This window comes from Microcaecilia unicolor, chromosome 5 (assembly GCF_901765095.1).
Source record: "Microcaecilia unicolor chromosome 5, aMicUni1.1, whole genome shotgun sequence".
NCBI lineage: Eukaryota > Metazoa > Chordata > Amphibia > Gymnophiona > Siphonopidae > Microcaecilia > Microcaecilia unicolor.
The window spans coordinates 318,108,694-318,128,509 of NC_044035.1; the positions used below are offsets into that span (position 1 = coordinate 318,108,694).

A 19,816-nucleotide genomic window follows, 5' to 3' on the forward strand; every position below is an offset into this window, starting at 1 on the left:
TATTCAAAGAGGCAACCCTGTGCAGCTACAGACCCAATACTAGAAATATGTATCAGATGTTATTGTTATCTGAGCTTTCCCAAAGGGACATCTGCAGCCAGGATGACAAATCTTCATATGTTTCTTATATGTGGCATGAATCTTTAGGTGTGGTTATGATGCATCAAGATATACACTCAGACTGGCCTACTCATTCCAGGATAAAGCCTCCAGGTCTACACGAGCGGGGATTCAATAAGGTAAATGTGTATTGCTGTTGTTATATCCAAAAGTTCTTTTTGGTTTCATTGAGCTTAAATTCTATTTTTGATTTTTAAAAAATAATAATAAAGTTCAAGTTATTTTTACATTTACAGAATGATAATTAAGCTGTCAGTCTCCAAGAAAGTCATTTCAGATTGTATAAATAAACTCAAGGGAATAAAACAAGAGGAAAAATGATCTGCATAACTCTTATAAAAAAACAAAAACATATATCTCCATGTTTGCAGGTTTCTAGAGTCGGTTCAACATTAAGTAAAATCAGCCCTTTGGGGCCAATCTTTTCAAACTTTTTGAAGTACAGAACTGGTCACTGCATGACTAAGAAGGCCCCTGGAAATCAGTCAATGAAATGTGTATTGAAGACATTTGTTTTCACCTTTTTTCTCTGTTTTAGCTTAAGCCTATGTTTAAATGTGCCCTCCTGCACTAGATTCTACATATCGCGCCTCGATTTCTGTGTGGAAATCAAAGTGTATTCTATAAAGTACGCTTTAATTTAGGCATATGTTATAGAATATTCTGAGTGCTGCTCAGTGTGACTAAATTTAGTTAATGTCAATCACACCAACTAAAACCTGGTGTAAATCCCGATGAGTAACTTAGGTGCGGAGTGGCTGTATTCTATAACAACGCACATAGATTTTAGAAGTGCCCACGATCCACCCATTCTACTCCCATAACCATGCCCAATTTTCAACCATGCGACTCAGAATTTACGCGCACCACATTGCAGAATACGCTTAGTGATTTGTGCGCGTAAATCTTAATGCCAATTAGTGCTGATAATTGCTTGTCAACCTCCAATTAACAGCGCTGAATAGCTAGTTAACCAATTAAGTTATGCACATTGTTATAGAATACACTTTTATTTATGCACAGAAATTAAGGCGCCATATATAGAATCCCGGGGTCTGTGTGCAATTAGAAGGTTGCATTGGGGCAATTCTAAAACAGATGGTCTATATATATATAGACAGAGAGAGAGAGAGAGAGAGAGAGAGAGAGAAATAGCTAGATAGCTATATATAGATTAATACATTTTTTCTGTTCCCAAACATAATAACCTGCTCAGTTGTAAATATATTTCATTCTCATGGAATATTGCATTGCAAGGTACAGCTACAAGCATTTCAGTTCTATATTACCTAACGTGAAACAATTGTATTTTATATGAAGCAATAAAGGCATTTCCAAAAGTTAGATTATATTTTCAGTGTTCTCTTGATATGATTTGCCAGCACCAATAAATGTTTGTCATTATCATATAATGTCCTTTGTTTTTGCTTGCTGTAGTGCTTTCCTTCTGGAATCGTTCTTTCTTGAGGCAGCCGAAGATTTGGGCAAAGGTGACAGTACCTTTAGACTCTGCCATGCATTTGTAGACATCATGCCCTTTTCAGCCTCCCAGTACTGCCAACCCCCAAAGATCAAAGTACTGTACCATGCAACACAAAGAAGGGGATTCTCCTCCTTAATTAAGGCAAGATGGCTGGGTCACTTCCTTCCCATTCTTGCAGGTATTAAAAATGCAAAAAAAATATGATTGTATATCTGAAAACAATGGGTTTGAGCATCAGCCTTCAAGTGACTGAATGCAGAGCTTGGTCAAACCTATCTGATTTGCCACACACGTTTCTTATAACTCTCTTCTGTAGAGTTGGCATTGTCTGATCTTTAAGCAGAAGTTATAAAATTAATTTTTCTTTCCTGGGGCGGGGAGGGGGGAGGGTTTCTGTTAATGCAGCATGCAACTGCTAAGTTGCTTTTCAGAATGCTAAAGTTCAACTAAAACTCCAGCGATTTATGTGCAGCTTTTGACTGCCGGCACCTGGCAGATGAAGAAACCCACTCAAGCTACAGTCATAAACAGATAGCGTACAATTTCATTTTAATGTGCTCGTTAGTCGTAGCACATTTCAGACATAATTGTGAACGCAACACGGAATCGCAGCAAAAAAAAAAAAGAGACAATTTTAATGCTGCTGTAGAGAGAAAAAAGGGTTATATGAAGAGCCATATAATGGTGCCTCATTGTCAACAATAAAACAGGACACAGAGTGTGTTACAGTGTCTGTGCTGTTTACATGCCAATATTGCACACATAGCTTCTCATATGGTGTCAGCTGTCAGTTACTTCTGCAAATTAACTGCCAAAAATGGAAAAGAACAGAATCACTTAGTGTGCTGGTAACCAAGGGTTACCTTTCATATACCGAAAGATAAAGCTTGCAGTGTGGAATCTTGGGAGAATAATTAGGCCGAACAAAACAGAAAGTTACCAATTGAAATAAAAGAAGGCATCCTTCAATATGTAATGAACCCAGAATGTGCATAAGTAAGAAAAGATTAGGTCACAGAATGCCTCATAACTTTTTAAGCAAAATGTACTATAGTACAAACAATTTAAAGGATGTCTGGGAAATTACAGTACAAGCTATTTTTATTCAAATAGTTTTAACCCTTTGAGCACTGAATTTATTTTGAAAATGGTTTGTCTTTTCTGATAAATACCTTTTAAAAGTCAATTTGTGCAAAAACAGTGACGATGCCTGCCAAAGGTGCAGTCCAGGACGTCTTTCTGTCATGTTTGAAACACATGATGTTAATAAATATGAATAATTTCAACATGAACCTCTAATAATATAGATGTGTAGCAAAACAATTATACTTTCCTTTAAGAATAATAGTTGTTTTTTTAATACTTTATAAAGGCGATCTGTTGTATCTCTTGTATAATTTACAATGCTTCAATGTAAAAAAAGAAAATAATAACAGACTTGAAAAAAAAATATACACTATACATAGGCACAGCTTATGTCTGGGGCATATCTGGTACATAAAACACTATTCATAAAAATGCTGAGGAAAAAAATGTCATTCACATCCATCACAATTTTTCATATGCAATTCTGAATGCTTTACAATATATATAATCCATCTTTCAAGGTGAAAATAAGGGATTTCTTTATAATTTCAAGGTGTGACATACCCCTGCATACCTGCACAAATAAAAGGTTCATATTATTAATTATAACTAAGCTGGTCAAGGGCTTTCAACTTTTTTCTTTCATACAAAATTTCCCCCAACAGATTATCTACACATTGTACCAAATTAATGATTGAAGTGCTTCAAAGTACTCAGAGGGCTAAATGTTAAAGGCTGAGAAATACCAGCATACTTAGGTCAAATGAAAAAAAAGTGCGCCAGAATTAGTTATTAATGCGTAATTAAACTGTCTGTTAATGCATGCAGCTCGATGCATCGGAGGGATGCAAAGCAACTAAATCCAATTTACACAAAGTTCCAAACACTTACCACTGCATTTTTAACCTTCATATTTCACCAGTAACAACGGCTGATTATCCACCTCTATTAAACACTGTACAGTTATACAAAACAGTCCAACCCCGAATGATTCTCTGGGGCCAAAGAAAAGAATGTGGGGCAAGAATTAAATGGCAGCTTTAAGGTGCCTCTGAACAGTTTTCCCTCAAAGCAAATTACAGTCATTTTTAATGAAAAGCAAATGCTACTGCTTCTCCAGCTCGGAGACATACAGAAGATGGTCTTCTGGAGACTTTCCATGTGTTTTGCTAAGATGAAGTTTAACAGCATGCTTGCTAGCAAAAGTCCGATTGCAAAGCTTGCACTGATAGGAAGTTCCAAGCTCTTCCTCAGGAGATGATGCCACCAGTTTTTCTGCTGGTGATTTTGTTTGTGCTATCTGATTATTTATCTGTTCATTTGATAATTTGGACAAGTCTCTTAACCTGAAACCTAGATGTGATTCAAGGTGATTAATGTACGTGGAAGGAGTCCTTATTTGTGAAGCACAGTCATTACAAAAAAAAACTGGATGTCCAGTGTCCAAATTTTTAAGAAACTTAGTGCCCCCTGTCCTTCGAAGCTGGTATTTCACATTGGCTAGCCAATGGCTAATAGTGGTCATTGAGAGTCCCGTAAACCTGGAAATATGCATCCTTTCTTGAGGGCTCAAGTCTGACATGATATATTTTCCCTCTGATGTCTGTCGTAAGCTGGCTGCAAACTGGGCCTGAAGTATGAGCAGATGTTGAGGGTTCCAGTTAGATTGGCGTCCCTTTCTTTTTTGAGCTGGTGTAGTTTCTTCTGGTTCCTCTAACGTGGTGCCATCAATATCAGATTTCTCAGATATACTAGTAGGTGTGGAAGATTTTGATGTGTGACTTTCTGTCAGATTCTTTAGCATATCAGATATATCTGACAAGGCATTTTCACGTAGTGGTGAATTTGATATGAATGACACGACTGCAGATGTCTTTGCTGTTGTCACTGTAGACGAAGAAGATGCAGAAGATGTTGATGTGGATGACAAGAGCACTGAACCCAAAGAGCAGCTTTTGTCACTCTTGCCTTTTGTCAAATCTATGGGCTGGTCATTGTTGACATGATAAAAATAACGGTCCAAGTGTTCTGTTTTTTTGGCCTGCAAAGGTGGGGTGGCTATAGCAGCCTTTTCTGCCAAACTGTTGCTCATTTTAAAAAGCATACTCATGGGATCCAGGGTAGGCAAGGATGGCTTTGCTGCCTTCCCTAAATGAATATTCATGACAGACTGAAGTGCGCTTAATGGATTTACAAATGGCTGTTCAGGAGGATGATCAGTTATAATGGCTGTACTACAACTTAAATTGCTTGTTATTGACTTCACAGGTTCTTTACCATTTTCTGTAGGCTCTGCCTTTGGGCTGTCTTTACAGTTGTCCCTTGGAGGGACCGGACTGTTCTGCTGGGTTTTGAAATCACCTTCATTGGATGTGTCTGTCTTCAGTGGTTCACTGATTTCACTGCTACATGGGGAAGGTGTTGCTCGTTTCACTGGGGACAGCTTTCCTTCAGGTTCCTTCATTTTCTCTTCAACTTTGGCTACTTTCTCTGTGACTTTCTTTACTAATTCTTCCATCACGTGGAAATTGGTTTTTGGCACAGGGGAAGTTTGGCTGCTTGGCGGTGACACTAATGGCTGATTTTTGGTTGGTGACACAATCTCATTGCTTCCAAACATATGTTTTAGAGGTGTATTTTTCCCTGATGAACCTAATGACAACTTCATCATGTTAGGTAGCTGATAGGCAGCATGAATGCTTGGGTAGCCACCCCAACTTGGTGCACCATTCTGGGCTTTATTTATGGCTGATGTAACTGTATTTTCTAATGATTTTAATATATCTAACCCCCCTTTAGGGCTCTCTTCTAAGTCATTCTCAGTCAAGTAATGATATTTTGAGGAAGCATCATACTTTTCCTCTTCATCATTTGATTTCTCCTTATCCTTAATTTTACTATCAGTTATTCCTCTCTCTTTATCAACCTCTTTTTTAATCTCAGTAGTCAACTTTGGTGAGATACTAGAAGGTACATTTGAGGGGCATGTGAAAGTTGTAGCGGCAAGTGGTACAGACTGGACTTTTTCATCTAGCATACCTGTTACTGTTGGTGTTACTGGTGCTTCTACAATTGGCTTTCCTTTCTTTAGCGCCGAATTAGTCACTTTAATAAAATGCCCTGTCACCATCATGTGCGCAGTGAGTTCTTGCAAAGTATCATGTGAGCTTCCACATTCCATGCATTTGAGGATCTGAGACTTCCTTGCTTCAAAATGCCAAGCATAGCTTGCACCATTCTGGTGACCGTAACGATTATTTGGTGTGATATAAGGATTTGCATTCTTTTGCAAGTTATCATTTGGATCTGAGATGGTTGCTTTTGGTGTCCCTCCAGTAGAATCCGGGGAACTAGGAAGTTCAAGGTCCAAAGACACTTTCTTTCTAGCAGAAGGGATAATTTTTGCTGCTACAGGTGTAACAGGCTCTTTCAGAGGCACTTTTTGGTAGTGTTTTGTTTTGATCATATGAACACTTAGGTCCTGAAGGGACTCAAACGAATGACCACAGTACATGCATTTTAATACTTTTTGGGCATCTTCCTTTCCTTCCATTTCAAGTAAAGAACGTTTACGAGGCTTGGACCATCGTTTAGGGTTATTATTATCTGTTTCATGGTTGTCATCACGATAATGTCCTGTTTCATTCATGTGAACTGTTAATTCTACTAAAGTATCATACGCAGCGCTACAGTCTTTACAACGGAATTTACTGGCCCCAGTAAATATGGAGCCATAAAGCTTACTGCTTTGCCTATACAACTGAACAGTGCTAAAAAGACTAGGCTCAGGAAGACTTCTAGTCTGAGAAACTTGCTGCAATGTCTTTGCCATAGCAGTCTGATGCCAGTCAAAGCTCCCACTTCCACAACTGCTGCTGCTGCTGCTGCTGCTTCCACTGCTGGCATTATTTTTCTCTGACGTTGACTGGTGGAGGTTCAAATTGAGATTTGACCAGTAGGAATTTGAGAGGAAGTTGTTATACACTGCTTTCATTTGTTCCAGGCTGTCAGAAATAGAGGAATCTTCAAGAGCTACCAAAGTCTCTTTGCTCTCATCTTCATTTTTGATGGAGCTACTTTCAAAGTCCGCCATCCGGTCACTTGTTTCGCTAATGTGTGATTCACTGTCCATTTCATGGCTGGAAAACCCAGCAGGTGGAGAGTTTTGGTAGCTTGGCGAGCTCTTATTGTACTCTTTTGCGGAGCATGTGTACTTTGCCGAAGGTTCTCCATCCACTGTCGCTTCCTCGGGCTCCATATCTTCATCAACAAGTGCAGCAGCTTTCAACTCATCCGAAACATACGCTGTCATAGAAGAACAGAGAAGAGAAGAGTTAGTGAAAACTGACCTGACTGGTTTATTCTCTATCAGCTATACAAACAAAAATAAAAATAAAACCACTGCATTTATTTGTAATATTAAACAGTTAAAATATAGTGTTTCTTTAGAGCAAAAAAAATCTGCTCTTCAAACATAATTTGCCACCTTATTCTTCTCAAGGGGCAACAGCTTGAAATTAAAACTAAATTTGAAATTAATGAAGCACATTCTGGAGGTGGCATTCATTTCTAAAGTAATAAATTACTTGTATCAACCTCAGAGACAGCAGTTCCTGTCTGTCAATTAATATGTCTTATGCTTCTCCTACCCCTAATGCATTTCTTAACAGACAGATTCACAATTTAAATTAAGCAAGCATTTTTTACTCATTACATTCCTGAGGCTCAATCTTTAATACACGTAAAGTACAAAAAATATCAATAAAATTCCTACAAAGATGAAATTTACATCAATTACAATAAATTAAAAATATGATTTAAATTTGAGTATGTGGGGGAAAAGCAAATGCCTTAAAAGCTACTAATAACCCTTGACTAGACATACAAGCATATCTGCTGTTGATATATAATGACATGACATATGACCTGGTAATGTTAAAATATACTTCTCTTTCAGACACAGACGGGCACACTTTTGGTGAACAGGTTCATCAAACTTTTCCATGAACCTGAAAAAACTGTGAAGACTGGTACAATTCTTCTGGAAGAATTCCAAAGCAGATCTGAAAAGTTTGCTTTGGGTTTATAAAATGCCTGAGGTGATCTTCAGCAAAATTCTTCCAAACATAATGGTCCTTTTACTAAGGTGCGCCGAAAAGTGGCCTGCGCTGGTGTAGACACATGTATTGGACGTGCGCAGATCCATTTTTCAGTGCACCTGCAATAAAGGCCTTTTTTATTTCTTTGGCCGAAAATGGACATGCGGCAAAATAAAAATTGTCGTGCGTCCTTTTTGGGCCTGAGAACTTACCGCCACCCATTGACCTAGTGGTAAAGTCTCACGCATTAACCGGGTAGTAATGGCCTAGGCATGTACAATGCCGATTACTAGCCGGTTAGCACCACAAGCCGGAAAATGTTCAGCGCGCATAGTGGACGCGCGTAGAAAATGAAATTACCATCCGGGCCATGCGGTAGCTTGGCAGTAGTTCAAAACTGACATGCACAGGATGCACATGAGGCACCTACGCAGCTTAGTAAAAGGGCCCCATAGAGGCCTGTTTGCTAAAGTGCGCTAAGCAGTTACCTCTGGATTCTATATATAGTGACTAAATTTGCGCATGCAAATTAATTAATGAGCCAATCAGCGCCAATAATTGGCCGCTAACAACCAATTACTGGCTTCAATTTTCATTAACTGGGATTTACGCATGCACCATATTCTATAATGATGCACACAGAAATTCAATAGGTTGTAAATTCAAGGGGGGTGGCTGGGGGGGCATTCCCAGAATTTACACACATTGTCACAGAATAGACCTGACTGATGCCTAACTTAGTCTTCGGGATTTACACCTGTTTTCAGCAGGCATAACTGCCGGTGCCTTAAGATAGGTGCTGTTTATGCGCTTAGCCACTATACTATAAAGGGCGCGGATACTTTACAGAATACAACTCAGCGTTTAAAATTTTCTGCACCTATTTCTTGGTGCCATTTATAGAAGCTAGTCCTCAGTGTGCAAAACAGAAGCGTGGTAAGTATTACTGCGTTGGCAGACAGTCCATGCTAATTCTTATGCTAACTCTATGCTGTGTCATGGGGCAGGAACTTGTTAGGTTACAAGTGGAGAATGGGTGCCGACTGCACACTGAGGACATGATGGTCAATTCCCTGCACTGTAAAAATAGCACTGGAACAGCGCAGGGAATTAACTCCCAATGATCAATGCTAATAACATGCAAATTTAGATGCTCAGGCACAATCCTCCTGCACTTGTTTGACAGGTCTGGGCTATTAAAAAAAAAGCACGAACCTGTCAAACATTCCAAGGACCCCTGGACCCCCTCACCCCTGGTGGCCTAGTACCCCCAAGCCCCCCCCCGACAGAAAAGAGGGCTAGAGGTCATTGGACCTCCTGCCCACACCTGGTGGACTAGCATGCACCCACCTCAGTGGTCCAGCGGCCCCAAACCCTCCCCCGTACCTTAGACGCCAGAGGAGGAAGTAGTACTCCCTTCTCCTTCCAGCGGCATCTACAAAATGGCGGCGCCCTGCCCAATGCATCCTGAGATGCACTGGGGGGGGGGGTTTCCATAAAATGTAAGGGAGTTCTCCGGGGTCGGTGTCCGAGGGGTGCCAGGGCTTTGGAGGCACTAGGCCACCAGGGCCTTGCCTTTGGTGGGGTCCACTGGACCCCCCAGGACTGACAGTGACAGCCCGAGCTGCCTAGCATGGGCGAAGGGGGTGAGAAATAGCGCCTTAACCTTAATGCCAGCTCTGAGCTGACAGGTTTAGGGTGCTATTCCGCCCGTAAGATCAGAGCACAGTGCTACAATCATACGAGCGGAACACCACAGTGGGTCATTTAAATATAATTTAAATGAGCTCTGCGGTATTCCCTTGTGTGCTTGTGCCAGACCCTCTGATCATGCCGTGCTGATAAATGAAAGCGCTAGTCCGGTGCTAGTAGCCTCTTGCACCTGCATTTACCTTTGATCATCGGGTTCTGATTTACTAACCAGGGTATACTTAATGCCTCCTCAAAATGAGGTGTTAAATGTATCTGCTCTAATTGTGAATACACTTCCCCCTAATTCTATAAACTTGTACACAAAATTTGATGATTACAGGGGAATTCTATATATGGTGCCGAACGTTTGATGCTACATCCGTGACAAATGAAGCATTCCAATGGACGCGAGGTGCCGAAATGGGGCAGAAATGGCAGATACATGCAAAAACACACTTACATACTCATTTGAATAGCGTCTAAGTGTTTCCGTGCAGATATGCATAGGGGGCGTGGCCATGGGGGGTGTTATAGAATATTGTGGCTCTGCACCCAACTTATGCACCAGGATTTACCCTTCGTTTCAGTTAGTGTAACTCGAAGTTTAGCACGGATCCTGGCCCTGTGCTATAAAGGGTGACGATACTGCAATGCCTGTTATAGAATACCCTTAAATGCTGATTTTTTTCAGTGCTGAATTCTGAATGATATTTACTGAATCCAACCCTTGGTGTGCAAAGTTGCATGCATAAGTTATATAAAAAAAGTGCCAGTTATGTGTATAACTTATTTGTTAAATTAGCTGCTCATTGGTGTTAACAACCCATAATTGGTATTAATTGGCACAAATTGACACTAATTTGTAGTTAAGTGCATTAACTGCCCTTAATCGGTGTTATGTTATGTTATCAGGTACCTGTAACCCACCAGCTCTTCCACAGGGAATTCAAGGCGAGGTAACACGAAGCAAAAACTGAACTGAAAAACTGAAGGAATAAACAGTACGCTAAGCAACTACATTAAAGTAATGTTCAAGGAAATAAATGCGTCTTTAGAGCCTTCCAAAAGACAAAGAAAAATTTCAAACAACGAATCGTAACGGAAAGCCTATTCCAATTTCCAAAGACAAACAGCTGAAAACCAAAAAGAACATGAAAAGATTGCTTTAAAGGGAACAAACTTAACAGATGGGAAAGACCAGCACTAAGAACTATTAAATAGAATCTTGAATTCATCTGAAAGGTCTACAGGACAAATAGCATACAAAGACTTAAAAACTAAATGAATTACTTTAAAATAAATCCTCCCCTGAACTGGTAACCAGCGCCCAAAATTCGTAGCACGTAGCTGCAAGGGGGTGTGGACCTGGGAGGGACATCTGCTGGTCAGGGGCACGTTCTGTAACTTGTGTGTATTAGTGCGATCAGTAACGCACCTAACTGGCGCCAGCATTTACAACAGCCACTGAGCTAGCGTAAGCGCTCGTGTCTAATGATAGGCGTGTTATTGTGGACTTATGTTAGTGTTCTATAACGGCAGTTACGTGCACAATTGCTGATACTGAATTCCCACTTAGAGGCCCTTTAGCCAAGCAGTGGTAAAAGAACTCCTGCGGTGGCATCGGCACGCGGGTTAGCCACACGCTAAGGCCTCCATTTACTGCCACCATTAAAAGGACTTTTTAAAAAAATGGAAATGGTGGTGCAGCAAGTGTAACACTTGCTACGTGGCCATTTCCGGGAGTTTAGGAGGCAGTAAGGGCTCCTACATTAACCTGGTGGTAATTGGGCAGCGCATTTTTGGTGCCGGAAATGCCACGTGGTGAGGAGTCGGCACTACCGCCAGGCTCCCATTGTAGCTTGGCGGTACAGCCAAATTGCTGTGCGCCATGCCCACAGTAGCCCTACCGCAGCTTGGTAAAGGGCCCCTTAATGCACACAATCCCAGCCTCTAGCTTTAGGCACCTGTAGAGAGTTACCCTCTTAATGCACTGTAAAGACCTTTCTTGTGTGGTAACTGTAAGAAACACGCTAGGTACGACCCAACAGCACACAGCCTCTGCATGTGATAATTCCTGCAGTTAAGCGCTATAAGTGATAAACGTACTGCATTTAATAAACAGGCCTCATAATGTAGTAACAGACGAGATGCTAATAGAAAAGAATCATTTGGCCCATTTAATCTGCCAAGTTGCTCTGCCTAAGAATGTACCAAAGCCTTCATGTTTTCATATTGGTAGATGTTGTGTCCCCTTCTAGGAAGGTTAAGTCAGTTCTCATCGCTACTCTCTCATACTGAGGGCAATATCTAGCCCTCGGTGCGCAGCATCTTTTTAAATACTGGCCATCTTGGGCTTTTATAGTGGAGGAGTGGCCTAGTGGTTAGGGTGGTGGACTTTGGTCCTGGGGAAGAGGAACTGAGTTCAATTCCCACCTCAGGCAGCTCTTTGTGACTCTGGGCAAGTCACTTAACCCTCCATTGCCCCATGTAAGCCGCATTGAGCCTGCCATGAGTGAGAAAGTGTAGGGTACAAACGTAATAAAAAAAAAAAATCAGCAATGGAACATACCCAGATAGTGGCACTGAATTTCCAGGTATTTGGAGGCTGCTGAAACTTATCCAGGCAACAACAATATTCAGATTGATAGCCAGATAACTACCCACATAAAATTGGAACAGCCTTATTACTCTGCTAACTCTATCTGGATAGTTTAGTTACCCACTTGGGGGGGATTCTATGTATGGCGCTTAAAAAATCTGTGCGGAAAACATTTCCTCCTAAGCGTATTCTATAATCTAGATTTGGGCGCAGTATATAGAATAAGCTTAGATGGTATCCTAGCGCCTCCATTCAAACCAGTGAAAACATGGCATAAATCCCAGCACGCAGATTTAGGTGCAGAGAGGCATATTCTATAACAGTGCGTGTAAATCTCCATGCCCCTTTTTGTCTACACACGTTAGAAGTTAGATGAAGTGCATTACAGAATATGCTTAGCAAGTTGTGCGCATATATTCTAATTATTGCCAATTAGTGCTCATTATTGCTTTGTCAAGTGCTGTTATCAATGCTAATTAGCCTGTTAAGCCAATTAAGTTGCGCAAGTTGTTATAGAATCTGCCTGGATTTTGGCATGGATCTCTAGGCTCGCCATATAGAAGTTAGTGGACTGAAAGTAGTCACTTTGTAGCTCCCAGCTCCATCCAAACTACATACCCAGTTCACCCTGGCACTGCTCGGATAGTGCCGAAGTAATTTGCTTGAATTTTCAGTGGCAGTATCTGGACTTATCCAGGTAGGAGCTGCTCCTACCCGGAGAAATCCTGCCCCCATTAATTTTGTCTTCTCCCTCTTTTGTCCCTCTAACGTTCTTCATGAGTTATGATACAATTCTAAAACTACTGTAACACTCAGGTGCTCCTTCCCCCTCAGTCCTTCCAATTGCCATTTCTTCTACCTAATCCTCTCCCACATGACTCTTAAAACCATTAATTCCATTCCTTGTCATCAAGCAGATGAAGCCATTACGTATGGGTTATGTCCATCAACCAGCAGGGGAGATAGAGAGCACTGAAACTTTCACAGTGCCCTCTTGGCCAGCTAGCTCCACTGCCTCTTCAGTATTCTCTATCTCCCTTAGCAGGGTGGCTGCAGCTTGTTCGAGCTCCAGAAAAATCTGCCGGGAGGTGGTTCCTGGCTTGCCAGTTGTTAACCGGGGTGTTGGAGGCTATAGCAGCTTCACTTTAAAGGCACATAGGTTAGCCCTTTCCCTGCCTTACCCATACCTCTGTGGATGTGGACATATTTCCTTGCTTTCCCTGTCCTTACCCACCAACAGTGGTTGCAGGCATATAGGTTCGCCCTTTCCCTGCCTTTCCCACTCATCTGAGCCTCCGGAGTCTTCAATACCTCTGCTTTCCTCACAGCTTAAAAAAAAAAAAAAAAAGTCGCGTCGCGTTTTTAAACGCAGAGACGCTGGAACAGAGGTTTTTGACCTGATTTTCAGCAGGATCGTAGTTGTACACTAGATCCTTTGAGGTAAGAGTGTTTTCCAACTCCTCCGGGGTGGGCCTGCGATCGGGGCGATTTTGGCACGAAACTGCCATTTTGGATTTTACCGCCGTTTTTCGGCGATGGCTGCGGACAATGTAAAGTGCTGTTCCACTTGTGGCAAGTGCAAATCAGCAGCAGGGCTCTGTAAATCGTGCTGTACTGGCGTAGGAGCCGGCCCGAGCATGGCGAGCGATGTTTCTTCCCGCTCTGAGCTGGCAGCGGGCGCCATTTTGCTTACACCGCATGGCGCGGCCTCCGTGGACATGGAGAGACCTGAGCCGGGTGGGGCACCTCGAGATGAGGTTATTTCAGGAGTGGCTAGCACCGGACAGGATTTGGGTGCCCAGGGTGAGATTTTCTCCCCGGATTTTGTGCTTTTGCTGCATAAAGCATACATGATGAAAAGAGCCCTTCCTCAAGGGTCGCCTGAGGCTCCTCTGATTGCCCCCCCGATGGATTCTGGCCTGGGACCGCCCAGTGAGGCTTTTTTCCCGGATGCTTGGCCTAAAGATAAGCGCAGAAGGGTTAATTCCCCTTCAGATTGTGGTGCACCTTTTTCCCCCCCGTGGTCGGGGTGTGAGGATTCGGAGAACTCTGACAGACGTTCTTGGTCTGAGGAACCAGAGTCAGGTGCGGATTTACCACAGGATCTGGATGATCCCTCCGCGGTGAGGATTTTCCACCGTGATGAGCTGCCAGCGCTTATTTCAGATACCCTGCAGGCCCTCTCAATTGAAGATCCTGACAGTGGCATGGCCTCCTCGGGTAATCCCAGGATGGCTAGTACCAAGAAAGCTGCTCGGGCCTTCCCTTTGCATGACTCCATCCTAGAGCTTGTTTCGGCTCAGTGGGCTGACCCCCAGGGACCTTTGAGAGTTTCCAGGGCTATGGGGCAGTTATACCCTCTGCGTGAGGGACATAAGGCTCGTTTTCAAATGCCTACAGTGGATGCCCTAGTCACTGCGGTGACAAAGAGAACTACCCTCCCTGTTGAAGGAGGTGTTGCCCTGAAGGATGTTCAAGACCGTAGGCTGGAAACAGCATTGAAACGGTCCTTTGAAATTGCAGGTCTCACTGTACGGGCGTCTGCATGCAGCTGTTATGCTGTGAGAGCCTGCCTAGCTTGGCTGCAACAGGCAGTGGCTCAGCCCGGAGATGGAGCGGAGCCCTTCTTGGATGTGGCTCCGCAGATGGAGGTGGCCTTGTCCTTTCTGGCTGATGCCCTTTATGACCTTGTCAGAGCTTCAGCTAAACAAATGGCAGTAGCAGTGGCGGCTCGCCGTCGTCTGTGGCTATGACACTGGGCAGCGGACATGGCCTCTAAGCAAAGGTTGGTGAAGTTGCCTTTTCAAGGACTTCTCCTATTTGGTGAGGAGTTGGAGAAAATTGTGAAAGGCCTGGGTGATCCAAAACCCCAGCGCTTGCCCGAAGATAGGCAGAGGCCTTCCTCTAAGGGTCAGGCGGTCCACTCCTCGTACAGACCTCGCTTCCGTGAAGCTAGAAGGTACCGCCCGGGGCATTCTGCTAGGTTCACTTCACCTGCCAGTGGTCAGCAGAGGAACTCCTTTCGCTCGGACAAGTGTTCCGCAGCCGGTGGCTCAAGACCAGGAGTTCAGGGGCGACCCTCTCAATGATGGTGCGCCGGCCCTCTCCTCGATGCCTGTCATCGGAGGACGGCTTTCCCTCTTTGTCGAGGAGTGGGCCAAGATTTCCTCAGATCAGTGGGTTCTGGACCTGATCAGAGATGGATACAGAATAGAATTCAACGCCCCAGTAAGAGACGTGTTTGTGGAGTCCCGATGCGGTTCTGCCGTCAAACGGGCGGCGGTGGAGGAGACTTTACAAGGTCTGATTCAGTTAGGGGCAGTGACCCCGGTGCCTCCCGCCGAGCAAGGCTGCGGCCGATACTCCATCTACTTTGTGGTGCCGCGAAAAGGTGGGTCCTTTCGCCCTATTCTGGACTTAAAAGAAGTGAACAAGTCCCTGAGAGTGCGGCATTTCCACATGGAATCCCTGCGCTCCGTCATTGCGGCGGTTCAGCCAGGAGAGTTTCTCACGTCTCTAGACCTGAAAGAAGCTTACTTGCACATACCGATTTGGTCCCCGCACCAGAAGTTTCTGAGGTTTGCGGTGTTGGGAAAACATTTCCAGTTCAGGGCCTTGCCTCTTGGCCTCGCCACAGCTCCCCGAACCTTTTCGAAGGTAATGGTGGTAGTAGCTGCTTTTCTCAGGCGAGAAGGTATCAGGGTTCACCCGTACCTAGACGACTGGCTCATCAGAGCAGACTCTGCAACAGAGAGCTTACAAGCTACAGCCAGAGTGGTCTCAGTACTGCAATCTCTAGGCTGGGTCATCAATATGGCCAAAAGTCACCTGTCCCCTTCACAATCTCTAGAGTTTTTGGGGGCCAGGTTCGACACAGTCTTGGGCTATGTGTTCCTACCCGAGCTAAGGCGGTGCAAGCTTTAGAATCAGGTCCGTCTGCTCCTGAGGATGCCCCGCCCGCGAGCTTGGGACATTGTCCAGCTGCTGGGATCGATGACAGCCACGATGGAAGTGGTACCCTGGGCGAGAGCGCACCGGAGACCTCTACAGTATTCCCTACTCCGGAGATGGTCTCCTATTTCTCAGGATTACCAATGCAGACTTACTTGGCTCCCTGCGGCCCGTCTCAGCATGGAGTGGTGGCTCTCGGACAGCATGCTGCGGCGAGGAATGCCGCTGATGCTCCCCGTTTGGTGCCTAGTGGTAACAGATGCCAGCCTGAAGGGCTGGGGCGCACACTGCAAGGGGAAGCATGCCCAGGGTCTATGGACACCCGAGGAGTCGGAGTGGTCCATCAACCACCTAGAGTTGAAAGCGGTGTTTCAGGCGCTTCTGGCCTTTCAAGTGACCCTGGAAGGATTGGCTGTCAGAGTGATGTCGGACAACACGACAACGGTGGCCTATATAAATCGACAAGGCGGAACAAGGTGCAGAGCACTAGCCGCGCAGGCCGAACTGATTTGCCACTGGGCCGAGCTGCATCTTCAGTGTCTGTCGGCAGCTCATATTGCAGGTCAGAGCAATGTGCAGGCCGATTATCTGAGCAGGCATCAGATCAATCCAGCAGAATGGAATCTGGCAGACGAAGTATTCCTGCAGATCTGTGCCAAATGGGGCAAGCCCGTGATGGATCTAATGGTGACAAGTGCCAATACCAAAGTCCCGTGCTTCTTCAGCAGACGGAGAGATCCTCGCTCGGTGGAATTGGATGCCTTGGCTCAACCCTGGCCTCCGGGTCTACTTTCTGTGTTTCCCCCATGTTGGAGGACGCCGGCCGCTTTGGTCTTACGGCATGGCTATTGAGAGGGCGCAATTGAGGGATAAAGGTTATTCCAATAAAGTTATTTTCACTCTCCTGCAAGCCCGCAAGCGGTCCACTTCCGTGGCTAATGCCAGGATTTGGTGCCTGTTTGAGTCTTGGTGTGCTTCCAGAGCCATTGCTCCAATGCGGGCTCCTGTCTCGCCGATTCTGGACTTTTTGCAGGAAGGTGTACAAAAAGGCTTGGCCTATAATTCCCTGCGGGTGCAGGTGGCAGCGTTGGCCTCCATTCGTGGTAAGGTGGAAGGCGTGTCTTTGGCTGCTCACCGAGATGTGGCACGGTTTCTTAGAGGGGTGCTTTGGCTCCGACCTCCAGTGCGAGCACTCTGTCCAGCTTGGAACCTGGGGCTAGTTTTGAAAACCCTGCAGGCATTTCCTTTTGAGCCGCTTCAGCGAGCATCGGAGAAAGATTTGACACTGAAGGCCGTTTTTCTGGTGGCCATTACCTCGGCGAGACGGGTGTCAGAGCTCCAGGCGCTGTCCTGTAGAGACCCATTTCTGCAATTTTCAGAGTCCGGAGTCACGGTTCGGACCGTGCCTTGCTTTATGCCTAAGGTGGTTTCAGCCTTTCACCTGAACCAGCCTATTTTCTTGCCCTCTTTTTCAGAGGAAGAGTTTCCAGAATCTTTTGGGCAGCTGCACCTTTTGGATGTGCGCAGGACTCTGCTGCAGTATCTGCGAGTTACTAACTCTTTCAGGACTTCTGATCATCTGTTTGTTTTGCTATCCGGTTCTCGCAGGGGGTCTTCAGCGTCTAAAGCCACTATTGCCCGCTGGCTCAAAGAAACTATCTTTTCAGCTTATTTGCTGGCCGGCAGGGTTCCGCCTGTAGCCTTTAAGGCACATTCTACTAGAGCGATTTCTTCCTCTTGGGCTGAAACTGGAGCACTCTCTCTTCAAGAGATATGCAGTGCAGCAACATGGGCTTCTAAGCTCTCCTTTGCCCGACATTACAGGCTGGATGTGGCTGCCAGGAGGGATGCGCGTTTTGGTGCACAAGTGCTAGCGCATGGTGTGGCTTGTTCCCACCCTATCTAGGGATTGCTTTGTTACATCCCATACGTAATGGCTTCATCTGCTTGATGACAAGGAAGGGAAAATTAGGTTCTTACCTTGGTAATTTTCTTTCCTTTAGTCATAGCAGATGAAGCCATGAGCCCTCCCTGTATGATTGTCTGTATGCTGTGAATCTGTTTTTCAGGTTCTGTTCTGATTTCCTGAAGTTCCTTCCTTGGGAGAAAGTTGGAAAACAATCTTCAGGATTCATGTTCAGTTTAAATTTAGGAGGATGTATTCATTCCCTCCAGCATGTTTTTTTGGAGGATGTGTTGATTCTCTCCAGGAGGCGCGTGTGTTCCCCTCCAGTTCTATAAATAGGAGGATGAGTTCATTCCCTCCAGTGTGTTGGGAGGATGTGTGATTCCCTCCAGGAGGCGCATGTGTTCCCCTCCACTTATACAATAAGGAGGATGAGTTTATTCCCTCCAGGAGGATGTGCATTCCCTCCTTTATGAGTTCATGCCCTTGTGATGGGCCATCGTTCGCTGTGAGGAAAGCTCTTCTGATTCCCATTGCGGTTTGCCATACTGCTTTGGAAGCTTCAAATACTGAAGAGGCAGTGGAACTAGCTGGCCAAGAGGGCACTGTGAAAGTTTGAGTGCTCTCTATCTCCCCTGCTGGTTGATGGACATAACCCATACTTAATGGCTTCATCTGCTATGACTAAAGGAAAGAAAATTACCAAGGTAAGAACCTAATTTTCCCTTCTACATCTATTTTCCAGAACAAGCTGGATTTGAAAAGTATTCACTTTTACTTCCTTATTTAGAATGCTAATATCCTGCACAATTCTGTATGTTGTCGGCAAACAGACATATCATAACAGATAAAACAGTGGTTTCCAAACCACCAGGAGAAGTGCACCATGCCAACTCTGGCATTAAAGAGAAAGCTAGGCTTCCGCCGCTGTTTTTTAATGTCCCTCAGTGCCTGTTTAAAGGGTCACCAGCAGCGTATAAGAAATGGTGCTGGTCACCAGCAGTGTGTAAGAATCGCTGCCGGTGGTGCCGGCTGACCCGGAAGCCTTTCGTCTGCTGCCCCCCATCTCTGACACAATTTCTTAGGAGGACTGTGGCAGAGGGAAGGCTTCCTCATCAACTGGCAGCAGCAGCGGTAGTGATTCTTACATGCTGCCAGCAACCTTATGAAAGATGCTGCATGGGGGGCGGGTAGGAGAGAGAGGAAATTGTTGGAAATGGGGGTGGAGAGAAAGGAGAAATGCTGCACTGTGGGGCAGAAGGAAAATTGTTGGGCATGGGGATGAAGGGGAGTGAAAAAAGGTGAGATGTTGAATGGGGGGCTAGGAGAGGGAAAATGGTTGGGCTTGGGGTGGAGAGGAGGGAGAGAAGGAGATATACTGAACGGTGTGGGCAGAAGAGAAGGATAATTGCTGGACATGAGGGGGAGAGGGGGAGAGAAGGATAACTGTTGGAAGTAGGATAGGGTAGGGTGGGAAGGAGAGCTGCAGAACAGGAGGGGTGAAGCACAAGAGAGGAAGAAATGTTGGACCTGGGAGGGAAAGAGTGAAGCTGGACATGGGAGAGAGGGATGAGGGAGAAATGTTGGACATGGTGATAGAGGGGAGGAAGATATAAAGAGATGCTGCAGGTGGGACAGAGATGTTAGACTTGGGATGCAAGGGAGCGAGAGAGAGATGGTGGACAATGGGAGAGAGGGAATAGGAAAAAGAGGAAACAATGTTGGACATGAGGGTAAAGAGAGGGAAGATGAGATGCCGCATAGGAAGGGGGAAGAAGGAGGGAGATGACGAGTTGTTAAAACACGTGAGAGAACTGTCAAATATTGCAGGAACACTTTAGGAAACTGGAAGACTGGACATCCAAATGGCAGATGAAATT

The 19,816-nt window shown here is 44.8% G+C and overlaps 1 protein-coding gene across 1 annotated transcript in view; it reads right to left on the reverse strand.

The window, feature by feature from the left end:
* Nucleotides 1-1,340: 1,340 nt before the first annotated feature.
* TSHZ3 (teashirt zinc finger homeobox 3) overlaps nt 1,341-19,816 on the reverse strand; it is a 218,844-nt gene continuing 200,368 nt past the window's right edge. The window contains exon 3 of the mRNA XM_030204403.1: nt 1,341-6,994. Within this exon, the coding sequence (XP_030060263.1) occupies nt 3,795-6,994 (3,200 nt within the window). The 3' untranslated portion in view covers nt 1,341-3,794. The remainder of the gene's footprint in view (nt 6,995-19,816) is intronic.